At 37.2% G+C, this 21,439-nt stretch overlaps 1 protein-coding gene across 11 annotated transcripts in view; it reads right to left on the bottom strand.

Annotated features, from left to right (window-relative positions):
• FAM13A (family with sequence similarity 13 member A) overlaps window positions 1-21,439 on the bottom strand; it is a 337,193-nt gene that overhangs the window by 146,330 nt on the left and 169,424 nt on the right. For 7 of the 11 annotated variants that reach the window (XM_059887328.1, XM_059887325.1, XM_059887330.1 and 4 more), the window contains one exon: window positions 12,872-13,063. The exons of the other annotated variants lie outside the window; for them this stretch is intronic. In XM_059887328.1, the coding sequence (XP_059743311.1) occupies window positions 12,872-13,063 (192 nt within the window). The remainder of the gene's footprint in view (window positions 1-12,871; window positions 13,064-21,439) is intronic. 11 annotated transcript variants of the gene reach the window in all.

Here is a 21,439-nt window from a genome sequence, read left to right as displayed (position 1 = left end):
CACATTAACATTAGTCTTGAAAATGTTTTTTGGATTTGACATCAAAAGCAAAGGCAACAGCAACAAAAAATAGACAAGTAGGAGTATATCAGTCTAAAAAGCTTCTGCATAGCATAGGATACCAAAAAAATAAAAAAGTAACCTACTGAACAGGAAAAATATTTGCAGGTCATGTATCTGACAAGAGGTTAATATCCAAATTATATAAAGAACTCATTCAACTCAATAGAAAAAAAAATCCAATTAGAAAATGAGGATCTGCATTTTTCCAAAGAAGACAGATGGTCAACAGCAGGTACATGAAAAGGTGCTCAATATCAATCATCATCAGAGAACTACAAATCAAAATCAAAAGTAACATATCATCTCACATCTGTTAGAATGACTATTATCAAAAATAAAAAAAAGAAGTTTCAAGGATATGGAAAAAAGGGAACCCTGTGTATTGTTGGTGGGAATGTAAATTGGTACAGCCACTATGGAGAACAGTATGAAGGTTTCTCAAGAAACTAAAAAACAGAACTACTATATGACCTAACAATTCCACTGCTGAGCCTGTATCCAAAGAAAATGAAGTCGCTATCTCAAAAAGATACCTTCAAATCCATGTTCATTGTAACATTACTTATAATATTAACAGTGAAAGTGTCCATAGACAAATAAACACATAAATAAAATGTGATACAGACACACACAATGAAAAAAGGGAAATCTTGCCATTTTCACCAAACTGGATGAACCCTTGAGAGCATTATACTATGTGAAATAAGTTAGACAGAGAAAGACAAATACTACGTGATCTCATTTACATGTGGAATCTAAACAAAAAAAAAGAAGCCCAAAGAAACAAAGAATAGACTGTCGGTTGCCAGAGGAATGGGGAAGCAGGTGGGTGAAACAGGTAAAATTAATTAATGTGGTCAAAGATACAAACTTCCAGGCATACGATAAGTCCTGAGGATTTTATGTACAACGTACTGACAATAGTTAATAATACTGTGCTGCATGTTTGAATGTTGCTAAAAAAGTAGATTTTAAAAGTTTTTATCACAATAAACAAAAAAAGTTGTACCTATATGTGATGATGGATATTAATTAAACTTATTGTGGTAATCATTTCATAACACATACAGCTGACTCTTGAACAACAAACACAGAGGATTAGAGATGCTGATGAAAATTCAAGTTTTACTTTACCATATGCCCTCTATATCTGCAGTACTGCATGAGTTATTCGACACACCATGGGTCATGCAGTAAATACTGGGGGAAAAAAAAACCCATGGACAGGTGAACCTGAGCAGTTCAACCCTGTGCTGTTCAGGGTCAAACAGCATGTATCTCAAATCATAATGCTGTAGACCTAAAACTAGTACAGTGGTATGTGTCAACAAATCTCAGCAAAAAAATTAAGTGAGCTATCAGCTTAGTTTTGTGGGTTTCTCTAGCTCTGTTCAGCTGCTGGGTAGGCAAGAAGTGAGCAGCCTGCTGATTTCAGAGAGGGTTGAAATTTTAAGGAAGCAGATATTAGCTTCTTTATTCTCATGTTGCAAGTGATTGTTTACCTGCTGTCAGTCTCATTACTTTAGTGACCCCTGAGTGTATGTCTTTCACACTGTTGCCTCCTCTGCCTATAACTTTGACATATAATAGGTGATTAATAAATGTTTAATATAATATTAATGTTTATAATATTATATTGTATACATATATACTAATATATTATAATAAATAATAAATGTTTAATATCGTATTTTCTTTCTGAAAACATTTTATAAACTATTTCGTTGATTATTCTCCCTCCCTAAAACACAGCCAATGAATTAGTTAGACGGATTTACTTATAAACTATTTAAGACTACAGTTTTCCCCTACAGGTTCTTTATATTTAAATGGAAAAAAGTAATATTTTCAGAAAGTAGTTACTTTTCTTTTTTTTTTTTAGCTTTTTTTTTTTAGTTTTCTTTTTTTTTTAATTTTATTTTTAAACTTTACAATATTGTATTAGTTTTGCCAAATATCGAAATGAATCTGCCACAGATATACCTGTGTTCCCCATCCTGAACCCTCCTCCCTCCTCCCTCCCCATACCCTCCCTCTGGGTCATCCCAGTGCACCAGCCCCAAGCATCCAGTATCGTGCATCGAACCTGGACTGGTGACTCGTTTCATACATGATATTATACATGTTTCAATGCCATTCTCCCAACTCCCCACCCTCTCCCTCTCCCACAGAGTCCATAAGACTGATCTATACATCAGTGTCTCTTTTGCTGTCTCGTACACAGGGTTATTGTTTCCATCTTTCTAAATTCCATATATATGTGTTAGTATACTGTATTGGTGTTTTTCTTTCTGGCTTACTTCACTCTGTATAATAGGTTCCAGTTTCATCCATCTCATTAGAACTGATTCAAATGTATTCTTTTTAATGGCTGAGTAATACTCCATTGTGTATATGTACCACAGCTTTCTTATCCATTCATCTGCTGATGGGCATCTAGGTTGCTTTCATGTCCTGGCTATTATAAACAGTGCTGCGATGAATATTGGGGTACATGTGTCTCTTTCCCTTCTGGTTTCCTCAGTGTGTATGCCCAGCAGTGGGATTGCTGGGTCATAAAGCAGTTCTATTTCCAGTTTCTTAAGGAATCTCCACACTGTTCTCCATAGTGGCTGTACTAGAAAGTAGTTACTTTTCAAAAGTAGTCCGTTTTCTGAAAACTAATCAGATGAGTTCACCAAAATACTAATCAAACATAAAATGTCTTCTGATAATGTCATGGGTGAGTTGAGGTGGATGAAACTGGAGCCTATTATACAGAGTGAAGTAATCCAGAAAGAAAAACACCAATACAGGATACTAACGCATATATATGGGATTTAGAAAGATGGTAACAATAACCCTGTATACGAGACAGCAAAAGAGACACTGATGTATAGAACAGTCTTATGGACTCTGTGGGAGAGGGAGAGGGTGGGATGATTTGGGAGAATGGCATCGAAATACGTATAATATCATATATGAAATGAATCGCCAGTCCAGGTTCGATGCACGATGCTGGATGCTTGGGGCTGGTGCACTGGGACAACCCAGAAGGATGGTATGGGGAGGGAGGAGAGAGGAGGGTTCGGGTCATTTCGATATTTGGCAAAACCAATACAATATTGTAAAGTTTAAAAATAAAATAAAATTTAAAAAAAAATAAATAAATAAAAGAAAAATAAATAAATAAAAAATATTAGCTTATTCTTCTATGCATAAATATGAGGGCATGTAACCCAACCCAGCCTAGGTGTCTCCAAAAAAAATGAGAGCTAACTCCCCAGGGAAAGATACGTATTTGCAGGATACCTGGTTGTAAGACTTCTCATACTGTTCAGCAACAGATGAGCTTCCTCCTCTGGAAACTTCTAGTATAATTCTTTCTCCCATGTCTGTGAACAGTAACTATCAAGCGATCTGGTTGTGTTTTTATGATAAATTCATAATTAAAGGTACATTTTTCAGGGGAGGGAAAGCACCTCCCACATCAAAAACAGTAAAGGAACAGAATATTGCATTTAAGGCTCTTTCTGAAGGTGCTGTTTCGGTGATCAGGGCAGCAACTTCTATCTGCACGTATTTGTCAATGTGTGTTGTGAGCATGACTGCCAAAAAATGATTAAAGGGATAAAAAAAAAAATGCTCTTTGTAGTCCAAGCTTTCTTTAAACAGAGGTCTTACTATAAACAAGGAAAGCTGATGGAATGTTTTGTACTCCTTTTGCCAAACTCTGAAACTAATGAACCCTAATCCGCAAAGCCACCTGGGAATAACAAGATCTAGTCAGTGGAGTTTCTTTCCTTTTGGCAGAAGTCTCCATTACAGCCCAGCTCAGTGCAACAAACTGGAAGACGTCACTGGGTTATTTGGTTTTAGTAAAATACCTATTCTCAATACATTATAAACCATTTTCACTGTCATAAATATAAGTATTTTATTTTACATCATATTCATTTCTGGGGAAGAAACTGGCTTTGAATTCTACATATTTCTTCCTGTTGCTGGTTGCATGATTTGGGGCAAGTCTACTTTCCAAAGCTGCACTGCCTCATCTGTATAATTGAAAACCTACACCTCCTAAGACATGATGGAAATTAAATGAGATAATTCGCATTGCATTAGCGCTGAGAACAGAATAAGCACATAATAAATGAGAGATGTGAGAGCTATTAATTTTAACAATTAACAGATACAATAAAGGACTGCAGAACTTGGGACAACATGTCACTATTACCAAATTAACCTAGTGATTTAATCTCAGACAGCATTCCTCAAATTTGACAACAATGCAATTCAGTGAGTGTTTATTGAACAATTACAGCATGCTGGGCCTCGGGCTAAGTCCTGGCATCATTAGTGATGCTGGCTGCTGTCTTAAAGAAGTAGAGTATCGAGCAGGGAGACAGACACACAGACTCCTACCTCCAGTAATGAGCATAACTGCAGTAAGAGCTAACTGCTATGTTTACTGAATAGGAGGCATAATATAGTATGTATAGTTCCCCTTTTTAAATTAAAAAACAACCCTATGAATTAGGTACTGTTATTCTCAAATTATCAAGGTGAGAACTGAGATACAGAGAACTTAAACTTGCTAATAAAGCGACAAATCTAGGATTTGAATTTCTGGCAATCTCACGAAGGAGCCAGCAATCTTAACTATTATGCCACCCTGCCTCTTATATTACTATAAGATATTTACTGAGCAGTAACAGATATTTACTGAGCAACTTACCGTCTGTAAGCTGAGGTGGAATAAATAAGGGGGAATAAATCAGACCTATTTCTGCACCCTGGAGTTTGTGGTATAGTAGGAAAGACAAATGCTAATCACATAACTGCATGAATATATACATATGAACGATGATAAATGTTAGAAAAAATTGTGTTAAGTGAAGTGAAGCGAAGGTCTCTCAGTCGTGTCCGACTCTTTGCAACCCCATGAACTATATAGTCCATGGAATTCTCCAGGCCAGAATACTGGAGTGGGTAGCTTTTCCCTTCTCCAGGGGATCTTCCCAACCTAGGGATTGAATACAGGTCTCCTGCATTGCAGGCAGATTTTTTACCAGCTGAGCCACAAGGGAAGCCCAAGAATACTGGAGTCGGTAGCCTATCCCTTTTCCATTGGATCTTTCTGACCCATGAATCAAACTAGGGTCTCCTGCACTGCAGGTGGATTTTTTACCAACTGAGCTATAAAGGATGTATAATATATGCAATATTATTTGAGAATATATACAGGGCACACAATCAACTCTGCCTGAGGCAGACAGTGGTGAGGAGAGAAGGCCTTTCACAGGGTAATAGGAACAGGAACAAAGGTACAAAATAAGGAACCTGAAGTGCCTGGGCATGGAGCAAGTACAAAGAAGTGGGGGCAAGAGCTGAGGCTGAAGGGCTGTGCTGAAGTCACACTGCTAAAGGCATGTGTACTGTGCTAAAGGTCTGACTATTATTCAGTACACAGTGTTGAACAAAGCATTTTATAATACTTATTCCAGCTACAGTGGTGGAAAAAAGACTTGGGCAATAAACAGTTTTGGGCCAAAACGTCCTCAGACACTAACCTTTGCTGATAATAAAATGCTCCAGATTACATTCATATCTTTTTCACATTTCAACTGTGATATTCAGTAGAGTATGAGGAATGAGTAACTTTGGGTTGCCTCCACAATGCTCATATCCCTGCTTCTCCTCTGCCAATGTCCCCAATTTCTATTGGTGTGCAATGGGGTTCCCAAGAAGGTGACTCCTCTCCTGGCTTGGGGTGAATCATGTGGCCTAGACTGAGTCAATTAGTATATTCCTATTTTCCAGCCACAGTAATTTATGACAGTGAACCTCAGGAATTTTCCTGGGAATGCTACAACAAAAGGTTCTCTCTCATTTCAATGAACATAGTAATGCAAGGAGAGAATTCTCTATAGGTCTCTCATGTTCCTGCACGTCTTAAACAAAAGCACTTAACTGCCTTTGTTCTAAATTGTCTTTTCAAGGTGTCTGTATAATGAACAGTCTTAGAAGATTAGAAAGATTTGCATCTGGAGCAAAAGCTGGTTTCCTTAAAGCCTTGGAAGTCAGAGATAGCTTCTCCCTCTGGAGTAAAGGGCAGTCATGCTTACTGCCTGTTATAAAAGAGTTAGGTTCCCTAAATTCAGAACACTTCTCTGGTAACACAGTCAACTGCTAAGGTATCATCCCTCTGAACCACTTCATATCACTGTGTGGGAATTGGAGTTTGAGCAACTAGCATAAAAAAATGCTGGCATCATTGGACTCAATGGACATGAGTTTGAGCAAACTCTGTCAGACAGTGAAAAACAAGGAAGCCTAGCGTGCTGCAGCATATGGGGTCACAAAGAGTTGGACAAGACTTAGTGACTGAACAATAACAACATTGCTACTGCAGGGAATAAGAAGGTGTCCTTCATCTCAAACTTAGGAGTCTCATGTCTCCTAGTAGCAACCATGAAACTGGCAGATTAACTTGAGATCTGGCAAGACACCACCTAAACCAAGTGATCAAACTCAGCACCAAATAACGAAACAGACATTCTATGCTTCTGGTACACAATGGAGAGCACACAACAAAAAGGTCACCCTCGATCTAGAAGAAGAAACAGTGAGATAAAACTAAACTACGGGACATTCTGCAATAACTGTTGGCAAACTTCTTCTGTACAGGCCCAGATAGTAAACATGTTAGGCTTTGCAGGCTATAAAGTCTCTGTTGCAGCTATGCAACTTGCTGTTGTGTGAACTGGTATGCCTGTGTTCAATACAACTTTATTTACAAAGACAAGTGGTGGGTCTTGACCAAAGAACTGGTTTGCCCACCTTTGTTCTGTCCCATGACAACTGTTCAAGAGTCTTTCAAAAATTTCAAAAATGCCAATATCATGAAAGAAAAAAAAAGGCAGGATGACTGTTCTAGGCTTCCCTGGTGGCTCAGAGGTTAAAGCGTCTGCCTCCAATGTGGGAGACTCAGGTTCGACCCATGGGTTGGGAAGATCCCCTGGAGAAGGAAATGGTAAACCACTCCAGTATTCTTGCCTGGAGAATCCCATGGATGGAGAAGCCTCGTAGGCTACAGTCCACGGGGTCACAGAGAGTCGGACACGACTGAGTGACTTCACCTTCACCTTCAATGCTATATATGACAATAAACTCAATGCTGGATCCTTGATCAGGTGGTGGACTTTAAAGTCATTTGGGGTACCACTGAAGAAATTTGAATAAGGACTAAAAATTATCCTATATTTATTTTATCAATGTTATGTTTCTTCAGTGCAATAATGGAATTAAGATGTCCTTGGTTTTTATGAGATATATGTTGAAAACATGATGTCTGAAAATTATTTTCAAAAAGGAGAGAGAAAGTAGATGTGACAAAATGTTAAAAACAAAATAAGCTATCTACTAATCTTTACCCATCAATATTATGGGTCTATAGGTGAAAAGCAAACCATAACAGTTAACCGAAAAGAAAACTGATTCTCAATGGACAACACAAAATGGAGATTTTCTTGAAAACCAACTTTTTGAAACTTTAAGGAATATAATTACATTTTATTGTACCAAGAATCACTTCAAAATTTCCAAACATAGAAGGTAAGATAGATTTTGCCAGGTATATTAAAATTGTCAACACCAAATTGGTTGTCTTATCTCCATTTCCTGATCTTGAAAAAATGATTCACAGGCAGTCTTTTAATTTTTTGCTAAGGCCTAATCAATAAACATGATGTTATGCTCGTATCTGCCCTGTCAAAGTCTGTATGAATGTTCAGTCAAAATATGTTTTTGTTAGTCTTAGCATTTTATGAGAGAACCCCTCTACATTTTCCCCAAATAGCCACAACTCTACAAGACCCAAACTAAACTCATCAGCTTCCCAGCCCTCAAGTAAGTTCCTTTTCTTCTAGTTCTCACCTTGATTAAGGCATAAAATGTCCATTTGAAATGTCCATCTGGAAGAAAATGTCCATCTGGAAGGCATTCCTCTGTTTCCTTGCCTTGTACCAAGTCCTGAGGCTTTTTATCTATTTACTTTCCTTCCCTACCTATCACATTAGTCAGGCCCTTCCCAGTTCTCATTTGGACTTGTAGCTTCCTCATGAGTCTCCTCCTTTTTAATTCTTTCTGTTGACCTGATCTTATTCCCCGACAAAAACTGTTCTATGGCTTTCTGCTTCCTATAGTCTATAATCCAAACTCTCTGACATCATATAAATTGCAGCAGACTATTTCTGCACATCCATCTCCTGCCACTTCCCTAGACACACTATATCCTCTAAACTGCAAGACTGTAAACATTCATGCTATCTCCTTCCCTTTGTACGTGCTGTTCCCTCTGCAACACACCCTCTTACAATACAAGTTCTATCTTGGTTACTCGGTACCTACACAATTTCTCGATGACTTCAATACAGGCAGAGCAGTGTTGACATTTTAAGCAAAGAATACATTTTAAAATTTACTACACTAGGCTTTCCTTAGTTTTCATATTATTATAGAGGGAAGATTTTGACACCTCATGTATGCACCATATTCCAAAAACATGCTAATGAATCTTAATCTTGTACCTTTGTTCAGACCTCTCCTGAGCTCCAAACCTATATCCAACCACAATCTATTTGGAAGCTGGAGATGCTAAAGCAGAAAGCTTGCAGAGCATGCAGCAGATCTGGGGTTCAAACCATCAGGTACATGGTCTCCAGCCAGCTGGTTCCCCAGACCTGAGAGCCATCTTTGCCAATTGCCTTTCCTTCACCTCTCACACCAAATCCATCACCCAGTTCTAGTGAGGTCATTAATAAAGATCCCAACTAAGTCTGCCTTCCTCATCTCTATCCATTCCAGGCTTCCATACATTATTGCTCCAATAACTGCAACTGCTGCCCGACTGATTTTCCTACTTTCATTTTTGCTCTCTCCTGCCTTTATTCACCACATAGGAACTAGATTTATATTTTCTAAACATAAATGTTGTTGCAGTTTTCTTTATCTAAAGCTTCTCTTGTGACTCAGACAGTAAAGAATCTGCCTGCAATGTGGGAGACCCCAGGTCCAATCCCTGGGTCAGGATAATCCCCTGAAATAGGAAACGGCAATCCACTCTAGCATTCTTGCTTGGAGAACTCCGTGGACAGAGGAGCCTGGCAGGCTACATATACAGTTCATGGGGTCAGACACGACTGAGTGACTGTCACACTCCAATGGTTTCTCATTTTGTCTTGGCAAAATGCCCCAATTCTCAACAGCCTACAAAACCCTTCTTCAGCCTCAGGTGAAGGTGCTCTCTGCTGCTCTCAGTGGACTTCAGCCTCCCAGCAAGCAGCCTTGCTTCAACTGTCTCTCCTTAGGTCCTCCCTTGCCACATGTTGCTACAATGTTTAAAAATTCTCTACCCCCAACCTCCCTTCTTTCCTCACCTACTTTCACTCCTATTTGGTCTCAGATGAAATGTAACCTCCCTTAAGAGTTCTTCCCTGGATGCATCCCTTTAAAACAGGCACCACTGTTACAGGCTGTCAGTGCATGCTACTGTCCTTCCTAGCAATTCATTTAATTTGCAACTAAATATTTGAGAGTTAGTCTCTGTTCCTCACTGGATTGAAAACTCCACTACCAAGTTAAAATCTAAGTGCTTATCTTCTAGTTCAGTGTCTGTCATAATGTAGACAATTATTATTTTGAAGAAATAAAGTAAATGATGCAAACCACAACAATAGAGGCTAAATGTCTGATAAGACAAAGAGAAGCAATAATCAAAATAGACATGACTCAGCATGAAATGACCAAAGGGACTAACCTCAGAAGGTGAGCAAAATTCAGAATACGTAAGCAAAATCACTATGGGCCAAGATAAAATAGAACTACTTGCAATAATATGCATAATTCATGTATTTACATTCTCTCTGATTATGCCAATTTTCAGAACTCAAGATTAAACTGAGACTTTGGCAGTATAAATTTATGCTTCCATCCTGAGCTTGTGATCTAAAGAAACTATCTAAAGAAACTATGCTTCTTTCTTCCCTAAGAACAGGTAACATTTATGTCATGAAAATTTACTGTAATGATGAAAATTTAAAGGGGAAAATAGTTTGAAAAGTATAGCATTATCATACTGTAATATGAATGAAATGGGAGAATAAAAAACAACTCTGCCTAGTGTCAGACCAGCATCATTTTAAAAAATATTGTAATACAGAATTTTTCTCACTGGTGATTCTGTTCTAAAATCTATTCAGTAGACAATATGCAGATTAATCTTAATATACACTTATGTCTGGTCCCCTCACTTCTTTTATCAGGAAACTTCACTGCTAATATTTTTAATATACAATTAATTCTCATAGCTTCTTAAGAAAGACACCAAGATTGCAACTGAGAGCTAAATGGATAAGTACGTTGAAATGAAAGATATCAAAAGAGGAAATGTAAACAACAGTAAGCCTGTATACAGAAATATGGGCTTCCCAGGTGGCACTAGTGGTAAAGAACCCGTCTGCCAATGCAGCAGACATAAGAGACACAAGTTTGATCCCTGGGTCAAGAAGATCCACTGGAGGAGGCCATGGAAATCCACTCCAGTATTCTTGCCTGAAGAATCCCATGGACAGAGGAACCTGTCAAGCTACGGTCCACACCATTGCAAACAGTCATACGTGACTGAAGCCACTTTGCATGCACACAAGCGGAAATACATGGAATTTCATTAGCAATATATGAAGTAAGCAATTTAGAACAAAGTCTTAGTTTTAGTTCTTTTGGCTCATAAACAAAAATTAAGTCATAATACCTAATGCTGATGAGGATGTATGCAATTGGCACTCTCATATTTTCCAGTAGCTGTGTAAATTTTTATAACTCTTTAGTAAAAATTTAACTTAGCAATAGGTTTTAAGGGCCATAAAAATATTTTTATCTTTTGAACTGGTAAATCCACTTTTAGCAATCTATCCTGAAGACATAATTCTTGCTAAGAAATAAACTTTATGCTGGAAAGTGTTTAACTCACAGTATTTATAATCACCGAAAACCTGAAATAAAATAATGTGAGAATGATTATCACTGTTATTATGAAGTCTGTACTAACAAAGAAAAATGCTTATAAAATATATTAAGGGAAAATAGTAGAAAATAAAATTGCTTATATATTTTTCAAATCCATTCACATATATGTAGGAAAAGACACAAAAATTATTTACTAAAATTCTAATAGTGATTATATTAATAGAAGTAGAAAGGGAGGAGCTAGATTTTTGCTATTTTCCTTTACTGTCTTTTTCAATGTAATTTTCCTTTTACGATGAAATTAACAAAAGAAATCTTCAGTGGCTCCCCACTATTGGCTTAATAAGGTTAAATTTATGAGTACCTTCTCCTATTCAGGGTCTTCAGTTCACCTCTACTTTCACTTGAATCTTACTCCCTAATTGCATCCCTCCCTGAACATGTTCCCTCCCAGTGAGTTCAATAGTGGTGCTCATTTTAAGTTTACTTAGTTGAGTAGATTTTTTTTTTTTTCTTTTTGAACACTTCCTGACACACTGTGGGATGGAGATATATTTAAGGTGATTCAATGTGGAACTTTTAAGAAAAGTTCTATTCCCATAAAAAGATTGTTTATGAAACCAGTAACCTATTTAATTTGGAAACAGAAAGCTCTATACTAGTATCACTATCACTACACCAGTAATTTTTTTTATTTTGTGGGCAGAAGAGTAATTCATTTTATTGCCAATGTACCATATATATCAAAATAGGAAGTAAAGTTGCTTCAATTAATCAGTTTAAAGGAGTTGAGTTATATTCCACAGATAGAATTTTGTTCTCTTATTTAATATTCATTCCATAAAAATTTTAAGAGGCAAAGCAAACAAACATTCAATATTGATTTTTCAATATAATAAGTAGGTAAAGCTAATGACAGGATTATAAGAACTGAGGTAGTATCTAGTGATGGTTTTAAGAAACTTCTTTAGCATTTATAGTTATTCAATGCCTATAAATTCTGGGTATGAGAGGCCTTAACAAACAAGTACATTTTACAGCTACATCTGATAGTGTGCAACAGTAAATAAATATTTATCACATTGAGGAAAAAGTCCAAACTTTGTGGCCTAATATGAAACTTACCCTGTAATTTTCCATAGCAATATCCACAGTACTGGTAAGGTTGTTGGATTCCTAGGATACCCCTCTAAAGCCTATCTTTACATTGAGAATTATCTTATTACATTGAGAGTTTGGTAGGACAGCCTGAGAAAGTCCTGTATCCTAAAAGTTTAGTTGACATATAGAGTGGTTTTCAGGATGGCTGATGAGAATATGAAGTCATGTGCAACAGGACACCTTTACACAGACATGTCCAATGTGGATAACTGAGAAGGGCTGTTGTCATCATGGAGAAAATAAAGTCACTACAAAACAGTTCAGAGCTTTTACACCTAAGAAGGACTCTAAGTTATGGTTAAATAAATTTTTTAAAAATGAAGAAAAAAGGCCCTGCATGCTCACTCCATGTCCTAGGCAGTACATCAATTACTTAGTGAACTTTAATTCTCACAACTTCTCTGTCATGGAGGCAGAATAATGCAATACACCATGTAGGACTACAGAAATGGGAGAGGTGCTATGAGGGTAAAGAGTTTGATCTCTAGGTTCAAATATATCTGGCCCTTATTATCCATATAACCTTAGGAAAATTAACTAGCTTCTCTTAAGCTTCCATTTTCTCATGTATAAGGGAAGAAGAAAAATGAAGGTATTGGTAAGTACTATTAAACTAGCAGTAGAAGCGTTGGTCACTTACTCGTATCCAACTCTTTTCCATCCCACCAACTGCCTGCCAATCTCCTCTGTCCATGGGATTCTCCAGGCAAGAATACTGGAGTGGACTGCCATTTCCTTCTCCAGAAGTTTTTTCTGATCCAGGGACTGAACCCAGGTATCCTGCATTGCAGGCAGATTTTTTGGCTGTCTGAGCTATAGGGAAGTCCTTCATCTATAAAGAAAGAAGAAAAATGAAGATATTGGTAAGTACTGTTAAAGTTTCTTCCAAGCACATAATAGAGTTGTATTTCCTGTTTTCATTGTGGGTGGGTGATGCAATATGATTAGTTACGGCTAAATGAGTTATGACCAGAAGTGAAGAAATTATTTTTGAGTCAAGGACAGAGGAGACTGGCAGGCTACAGTCCATGGGGTTGCAAAGAGTCGGACACAACTAAAGTGACTTAGCCTGCATGCATGCAAGGCATTTAACTGTCAATGCAAGATCCCACAGAACTCTTTTTCCTCTGGCAACACAATGGCCACATTTGAGATGGGTGGAGAAGGAAATGGCAACCCACTCCAGTATTCTTGCCTGGAAAATCCCATGGATGGAGGAGTCTGGTATGCTACAGTCCATGGGGTCACAAAGAGTTGGACATGACTGAGTGACTTAACTTCACTCTTAGAACTGGACATGGAACAACAGACTGGTTCCAAATTGGGAAAGGAGTATGTCAAGGCTGTATATTGTCACCCTGCTTATTTAACTTCTATGCAGAGTACATCATGAGAAACACTGGACTGGAAGAAGCACAAGCTGGAATCAAGATTGCAGGGAGAAATATCAATAACCTCAGATATGCAGATGATACCACCCTTATGGAAGAAAGTGAAGAGGAACTAAAAAGCCTCTTAATGAAAGTGAAAGAGGAGAGTGAAAAAGTTGGCTTAAAGCTCAAGATTCAGAAAACGAAGATCATGGCATCTGGTCCCATCACTTCATGGCAGATAGATGGGGAAACAGTAGAAACAGTGGCAGACTTTATTTTTCGGGGCTCCAAAATCACTGCAGATGGTGACTGCAGCCATGAAATTAAAAGATGCTTACTCCTTGGAAAGAAAGTTATGATCAACCTAGATAGCATATTGAAAAGCAGAGACATTGCTTTGCCAACAAAAGTCCATCTAGTCAAGGCTATGGTTTTTCCAGTGGTCATGTATGGATGTGAGAGTTGGACTGTGAAGAAAGCTGAGCACCGAAGAATTGATGCTTTTGAACTGTGGTGTTGGAGAAGACTCTTGAGAGTCCCTTGGACTGCAAGGAGATCCAACCAGTCCATTCTGAAGGAGATCAGCCCTGGGATTTCTTTGGAAGGACTGATGCTGAAGCTGAAAATCCAGTACTTTGGCCACCTCATGCGAAGAGTTGATTCATTGGAAAAGACTCTGATGCTGGGAGGGATTGGGGGCAGGAGGAGAAAGGTTCAACAGAGGATGAAATGGCTGGATGGCATCACCGACTCAATGGACATGAGTTTGAGTGAACTCTGGGAGTTGGTGATGGACAGGGAGGCCTGGCGTGCTGTGATTCATGGGGTCGCAAAGAGTAGGACAAGACTGAGTGACTGAACTGAACTCTTGTCAGAAAAGATCCTCAAGCAACCAGAATAAACAGAGCCCACTTGTCAATCTAAATTGGACAGGTGGCATGAGCAAGAAACAAATGTAGGTGTAAGCCACTAGGATTATGCGATTGCTTTATTACTGAAGTGTAACCTAGGCAATATAGATTGATAAAGGTAATTTCTATCTTATAGTGTCATGAAGGTTTAATAAAGTAGTATCAGAAGTATTTTTCACAGTGTCTAGCAAACAGTTCCCAGGTGGCTCTAGTGGTAAAGAATCTGCATGCCAATTCAGGAGAACTAAGAGACGCTGGTTCGATCCCTGGGTTGGGAAGATGCCCCAGAGGAGGAAATTGCAACCCACTCCAGTATTCTTGCCTGGAAAACACCATGGACAGAGAAGCTTGGCAGGCTACAGTCCATGGGGTCACAAGGAGTCGGACACTACTAAAGTGACTTAGCAACAGCAAACAGTAAATACTCAAAAAGTGACATCTATAAGATGATTATTATACGTTATTATCTTTTATCAGTTAGGATACTGAGGTTGTAAAATCTTCTGTAATGTGCCTCAGGCCACACTGCTGTTGAGTGACAGAGTTGCTTCTGTAACGTCCACAGCCAAAGATCTGTTTATTTTTAAAGTCATCTCACTCTCCTCTTGTCATCAAACATGGCTAAAACAAATCCCCAACCCTCTAATAATTATTATCTTTTTGTTCATACATGTGCCTTTTTTGTTACCGTTCTAAAACCCTCTTTCTGTTACACAAAAATTTGACTTAACCTCTATTTCTTCCACAAAGTCAACTGGAATCAATTTAATTGCAGATAGTCCATGGTACTTATTTGAAACATAATTTCATGTGATTTTATAAGACAGCTGTGTATGGCATGGGGTGTAAAGAAAGGAAACTGCATTTCCCAGAATCCCTTGCCAGTAGGATTCTGGTTAATTTCTTCTAAGGAGGAATTCCAATGAGCTTTGAAGGCAGAGGAGAAAACAACATACTTTGAGGATTTTAACTGCCTCATGGAAATGACTGAAAGCAAACAGATTGGATGTTAATCATGTTTTTACATTTGGAAGGAGTTTACTATAAACCTTGCCTCACACCACCACAAAAGAATCAACAAACCACTACCATTACCACAAAACAATATCAGGCCAAACTAAAGAAGTCTTCGCTGTGCAAGACGTAAAACAATTCCTGAGACACCAAACTTCCACGAACAGCAGGCAAGCTGTAGTTTAAGGAAGATATAATCACTGCACTCACTGACAAGGGAGTAATGCCAAGGAGGAAATTCTAAAAGGTGAAGGCAGCTTTCAGAGAGAAAAAGGAAATGCAATTCCTCACAGAAAGTGCCTCCATGACTTCTGTGCACGTGTATGTGTGTGTCCTGGAGTGAGAGTGGGACTGTGTAGTACAAACAGTACTGTTTGTACATGGGATGGATGTGTGTGGAGGATGGACAATTTGTCTTTTAATTTCACAGAGTCTCAGAATAAGGAGAACCATGTCTAGACCTGATGGAGCATTGATGTGTCTCCTAGATATTTTGGAGATTGAGTTGGTTGTAATGACTGGCTGGTTCTTTGGGTTTTCATCCATACAGAAGGACTGAGTGTGTTTTCTACAGGGTAAGAGAAATGGAAAAAAATGTATTTGGCAAACAGAAGGGCAGGCTGTACCAAGAACAATGTTATGTACTCATCAATTCCTAGTTCATCTTCCTTTTCCTGGGCACACTGGAAAACTACATTGACAGACTCCCACAAATGTTACTGAATTCTGGAATGTGAGCAAAAGGGACAAGAGTAGCTTCTGTTGCTAAGGCAGTTAAGTATCTATGAACTCTGCACACACTTTTTTTTTCTTTTTCACTTCTGAGATTGCTGCTAAGTCGCTTCAGTCATGTCTGACTCTGTGCGACCCCAGAGATGACAGCCCACCAGACTCCCCCATCCCTGGGATTCTCCAGGCAAGAACACTGGAGTGGGTTGCCATTTCCTTCTCCAATGCATGAAAATGAAAAGTGAAAGTGAAGTCACTCAGTCGTGTCCGACTCTTAGTGACCCCATGGACTGCAGCCTACCAGGCTCCTCTGTCCATGGGATTTTCCAGGCAAGAGTACTAGAGTGGGGTGCCATTGCCTTCTCCACTCCTGAGATTAGAAGTCACTTTTTAGATGACATAGTTGAAAGATGGAAGCAGCCTGAGACCTGAATCACTGTTTGGGCATTTTCTACCTATAAATCCTCCTCTGGCTGCATTGGACTGTGACAGGAGGGAGAAATAAACTTTATAAATGAAGTCATTAATATTATGGGGCTGTTACAAAAGTTGTCACTAATGATTGTGATCGGACTGGTCATACTTATTGAACAGGACAAACCAGGGGAAACTGGAACAAAAAGGTCAGTGAGATCTTTAGGGCTAATGAGCAATCATGGCAATCAGGTTACGATTTGGTTGTTTGCCAAATACAACAGTGAACTCAAATGTAGATCTGAGATCAGAAAATCGGTCCGGCATAGTGATGTCTTAATTTAGTTGCTAGTATACATGTCTGGGCTCCAGTTCCTTCAGGTAAGAAACAGAGTCTTTTCAACTTTGCATCCCAGGCACACAGTGCAGAAGAGATAAGATGAAATGTCCAAACTGAGCATGGGCTTCAGGCTGTTTCTCAAAGCAGAGCAGATATGCAAGAGGAGATCATTTTGGTTGTAGAAAGTTAGCGAGCAAGTATCTAGACCCAGACTTAGGAAGCTGGGTTCTCAGGACCAGTGAGACCAGGCCAGCTATGCTGTGCATGCCACAGCAGTGCTAGTCAAGAGACATTTCACAGAGGTCCCTCCATTCCTTGGCCTGGGGTCACAGCAGGTTATAGCATCTGGAAAGAGGCTAAGTATAGAGGTTACATTAGCCAAGTTATTAGATTAAGAGATTATGCAGGTACACACAGATATACCATATTTATATTATCTTTTAAAATGACTATTTAACTCTGTATTATTTTTTACTTGATAACATGTATGCAACTTAGCATGTATGCATATATATGTTTAAAAATATCATAAAACATAGGAGAATATTATCTAAATAACTGAATCTATATGTCATTAATCATAAAGAGATTCCAGGAATTCTTCCAATAGATTAGTGGTGATTTATGAAACTAAATAAAGAATATGCTTGCAAAAAATAAAAGATTTAGTTGTAGATATAACTAGTAATAAATGAACAAAGGTATTCACTTTTCAAAATTTTACACTACTTAGCACTGAAGAGATAGGTTTGCAAAGTGATTTCCCGAGATAATGAAAGAAGCAAAGAGAATTTTATCATCCAGAACTTATATAGAGAAGATGGAAAAATATAGAACATTTTCTATCTGGTGAAATAAACATATATCTGTATGTACAAGCATATGGGGGCACACAAATCTGATGGGAAATTATAAGATGAAAAGCTCTAAAGGAACAAATCAGGAAAAGAAAGAAAGCCCAGAATCTTAAATTCCAGAAATATTTGTGTTTAGTGGTTACTGAACTCTTTCCACAGGAAAATGTGCTAAATTTTACTAGATTTTTACAAGCACAAATTTTCTATAATCACACACACACAAACGACACTGCTTTTATATGATATAAAATTTAAAAATTGATTGATTGATTTGTTCTTAATTATTTATTAAGGGTTCACTATGTCCTGGCATTGTGAAAGTATTACCAAAATAAAAGGAAGGGAGAAAATGACATGATTCCAAAAGAATTCTCTAATGTAATAAAGACACTCAACACATCAGAAGAGGCTGTTAATAAGTAAAGCAAATATATTTAAAAGAACTGGTCATTAAGCTTCAGTATCACATCACAGAAAACGTATTTAAAATATACGTCTGTGGAGGAAAAAGTGATAAACATTAAGAAAAAAGATTTACCTTAAGAATAATAGATATAGCGTAAATTATAACAGAGATTGATGAGTCAGGGAAACAAATACAATAACTACAATAAAACAAAGACTACAATAAAGATTTTAAAAACAAGAGGAAAGATTAAAATTTGTATGCCAATTAATTAAAATAGACTATTTTCTAGAAAATATAACATCAAAAAACTAAAAATAGAACTACTATATGATCCAGCAATTCTACTTCTGGGTATATATCCTAAGAAAATAAAAACACTAATTTGAAAAGATACATGCACATTAATGTTCATAGCAGCATTATTCACAATAGCCAAGACATGGAAACAACCTAAGAGGGACAAACTACTACATATAAAATAAATATACTACAAGGACATATTCTTCAGCACAAGGAATATAGCCAACATTTTATAATAACTTTATGGATGGAATACAATCTACACAACTTTTGAATTACTATACTATATACCTGGAGTAATATATTATTAGAAATCAACTATATTTTAATAAAAAACTAATAATTAAGAATAAAAACATGAACAGGACTACAAGCCCAAAATAAATTGAATAAGCAGCTAAAAAACAACTTGCCAAACAAATTTAAAAAGCAAAACAAAATTAAAAACACATAAATCAGTAAACCTCATTAGACCCAGACACGTTTATAGATATTCTATCAAATAATGAAGGCACTGATAACCCTCATCTTAAATTGTTTCACAGAGTAGAAAAGATTCTCCTCAGTCCATTTTATTAGGCTAGCACAACCTTCATACCAAAAATTGATTAACAAAACATTTTATTAACTTAGATGCAAAAATACTAAGTAAAATATCAGTTATCCAAAACCTTCAAGGTATTTAAAAACATGTATCAAGGTAAGGTTCAGAATTGGTTTATTCCAGTGAGGCACTGTTGCTTTAAGATTAGAAAATCTATGAATATAACTCTCTACAATAAACGAATATGGGAGAAAAACCAGGCAATGATCATAACAGATGTGAAGGAACATTTGCTAAAATTTAATATTCATGATGCAGAGTACATCATGAGAAATGCTGGGCCGAAAGAAGCACAAGCTGGAATCAAGATTGCAGGGAGAAATATCAATAACCTCAGATGTGCAGATGACACCACCCTTATGGCAGAAAGTGAAGAGGAACTAAAAAGCCTCTTGATAAGAGTAAAAGAGGAGAGTGAAAAAGTTGGTTTAAAGCTCAACATTCAGAAAACGAAGATCATGGCATCTGGTCCCATCACTTCATGGGAAATAGATGGGGAAACAGTGGAAACAGTCTCAGACTTTATTTTTTGGGGCTCCAAAATCACTGCAGATGGTGACTGCAGCCATGAAATTAAAAGATGCTTACTCCTTGGAAGGAAAGTTATGACCAACCTAGATAGCATATTGAAAAGCAGAGACATTACTTTGTTAACAAAGGTCCGTCTAGTCAAGGCTATGGTTTTGTCATTGGTCATGTATGGATGTGAGAGTTGGACTGTGAAGAAAGCTGAGTGCCGAAGAATTGATGCTTTTGAACTGTGGTGTTGGAGAAGACCCTTGAGAGTCCCTTGGACTGCAAGGAGATCCAACCAGTCCATCCTAAAGGAGATCAGCCCTGGGATTTTTTTGGAAGGAATGATGCTAAAGCTGAAACTCCAGTACTTTGGCCACCTCAAGAGTTGACTCGTTGGAGAAGACTCTGACGCTGTGAGGGATTGGGGGCAAGAGGAGAAGGGGACGACAGAGGATGAGATGGCTGGATGGCATCACGGACTCAATGGACGTGAGTTTGAGTGAACTTCGGGAGATGGTGATGGACAGGGAGGCCTGGCATGCTGCGATTCATGGGGTCGCAAAGAATCGGACATGCCTGAGCGACTGAACTGAACTAAAAAATGGAAACAGTCACACACAGCCGCTGAACATGGAAACTGGCCCATTTTAAGAGTATTTGTAATACCTGGACAAAGATGTATGTACATATGATCCTATTTCTATAGTGCAAAAGGTATCATGTTAAAATTACTCACTTAAAATGGATCTGTAATAACAAAATACTGAAAGTCATCTAAATATTGGAGATAAACTAAACAGAAAAATCTAGAACATCTAAGTAAACTGCATTATATATTCTTACTGAAAGTGAATATTGATAGGACACAGTTTATTGAACAGGAAAAAGAAAACTGCAGAAGGTGATAGACTGTACATTTTAATATACAATTATAAAACCTACAAAATTATGATATCTATTATACATACATACATACATATATATATATATATATACACATACACATACAGGCATTCAGTTAATCTATAACAACATGTATTTAAATTGTAAACAATTTCAAAACAGGGCGGAGAGATGGTATGTTAGAGTATATTAATCATAAAACAATCTGTATCTTTTAATTTATTATACGTCATAAAACCTAAGAAAATAAAAGTGTTTAAAAATTACTCTTTGGTTAACACTTATCAAGTAAGGCTTTTTATATTAATGATAATTAGAAGCAGTTTCAAAATTTCAAAATAGCTGAATATGGTATGACAACATATGAAATGTTATGATCAGATAATATATATATATTAAGTATAGTGTCTGGCACTTGATCAGTATTAGCAATCGTCACTATTACTGCTACTACTGCTATTACTTTTATTAGATAAGCACACAAGCTAAGCTGATACATGGAAACACAAACTGAAACAACGTTCAGTGGAAAAGCAGAATACTAATTAGAATGTTTTATAAATTAAAGCAACCACAAAATACATTCACATCCATTAACAATGACTTTAAAATAACTTTAATCTTGGTCAAATTAAATGTTTATTAAATGACTTAATTTGTAAATTTAATTATACTGTCACTAAAATTTCTCAAAATTCTACATTATTCTAAGTTTCTAGTTTACTTTGCTAATAGGCATAGGCATTTTAAAAATCATTTAAGAAACTACGAATGTGACAACTGGTTTCATTTTGAATAAAATCTCCTTCATAAATGATGCATAATCCCTGAAATCATT

The sequence above is a fragment of the Bos taurus genome, chromosome 6 (assembly GCF_002263795.3).
Source record: "Bos taurus isolate L1 Dominette 01449 registration number 42190680 breed Hereford chromosome 6, ARS-UCD2.0, whole genome shotgun sequence".
Taxonomy (NCBI): Eukaryota; Metazoa; Chordata; class Mammalia; order Artiodactyla; family Bovidae; genus Bos; species Bos taurus.
Note: the sequence above shows the minus strand (reverse complement) of the source record. Positions and strands in the feature narration are given on the sequence as shown.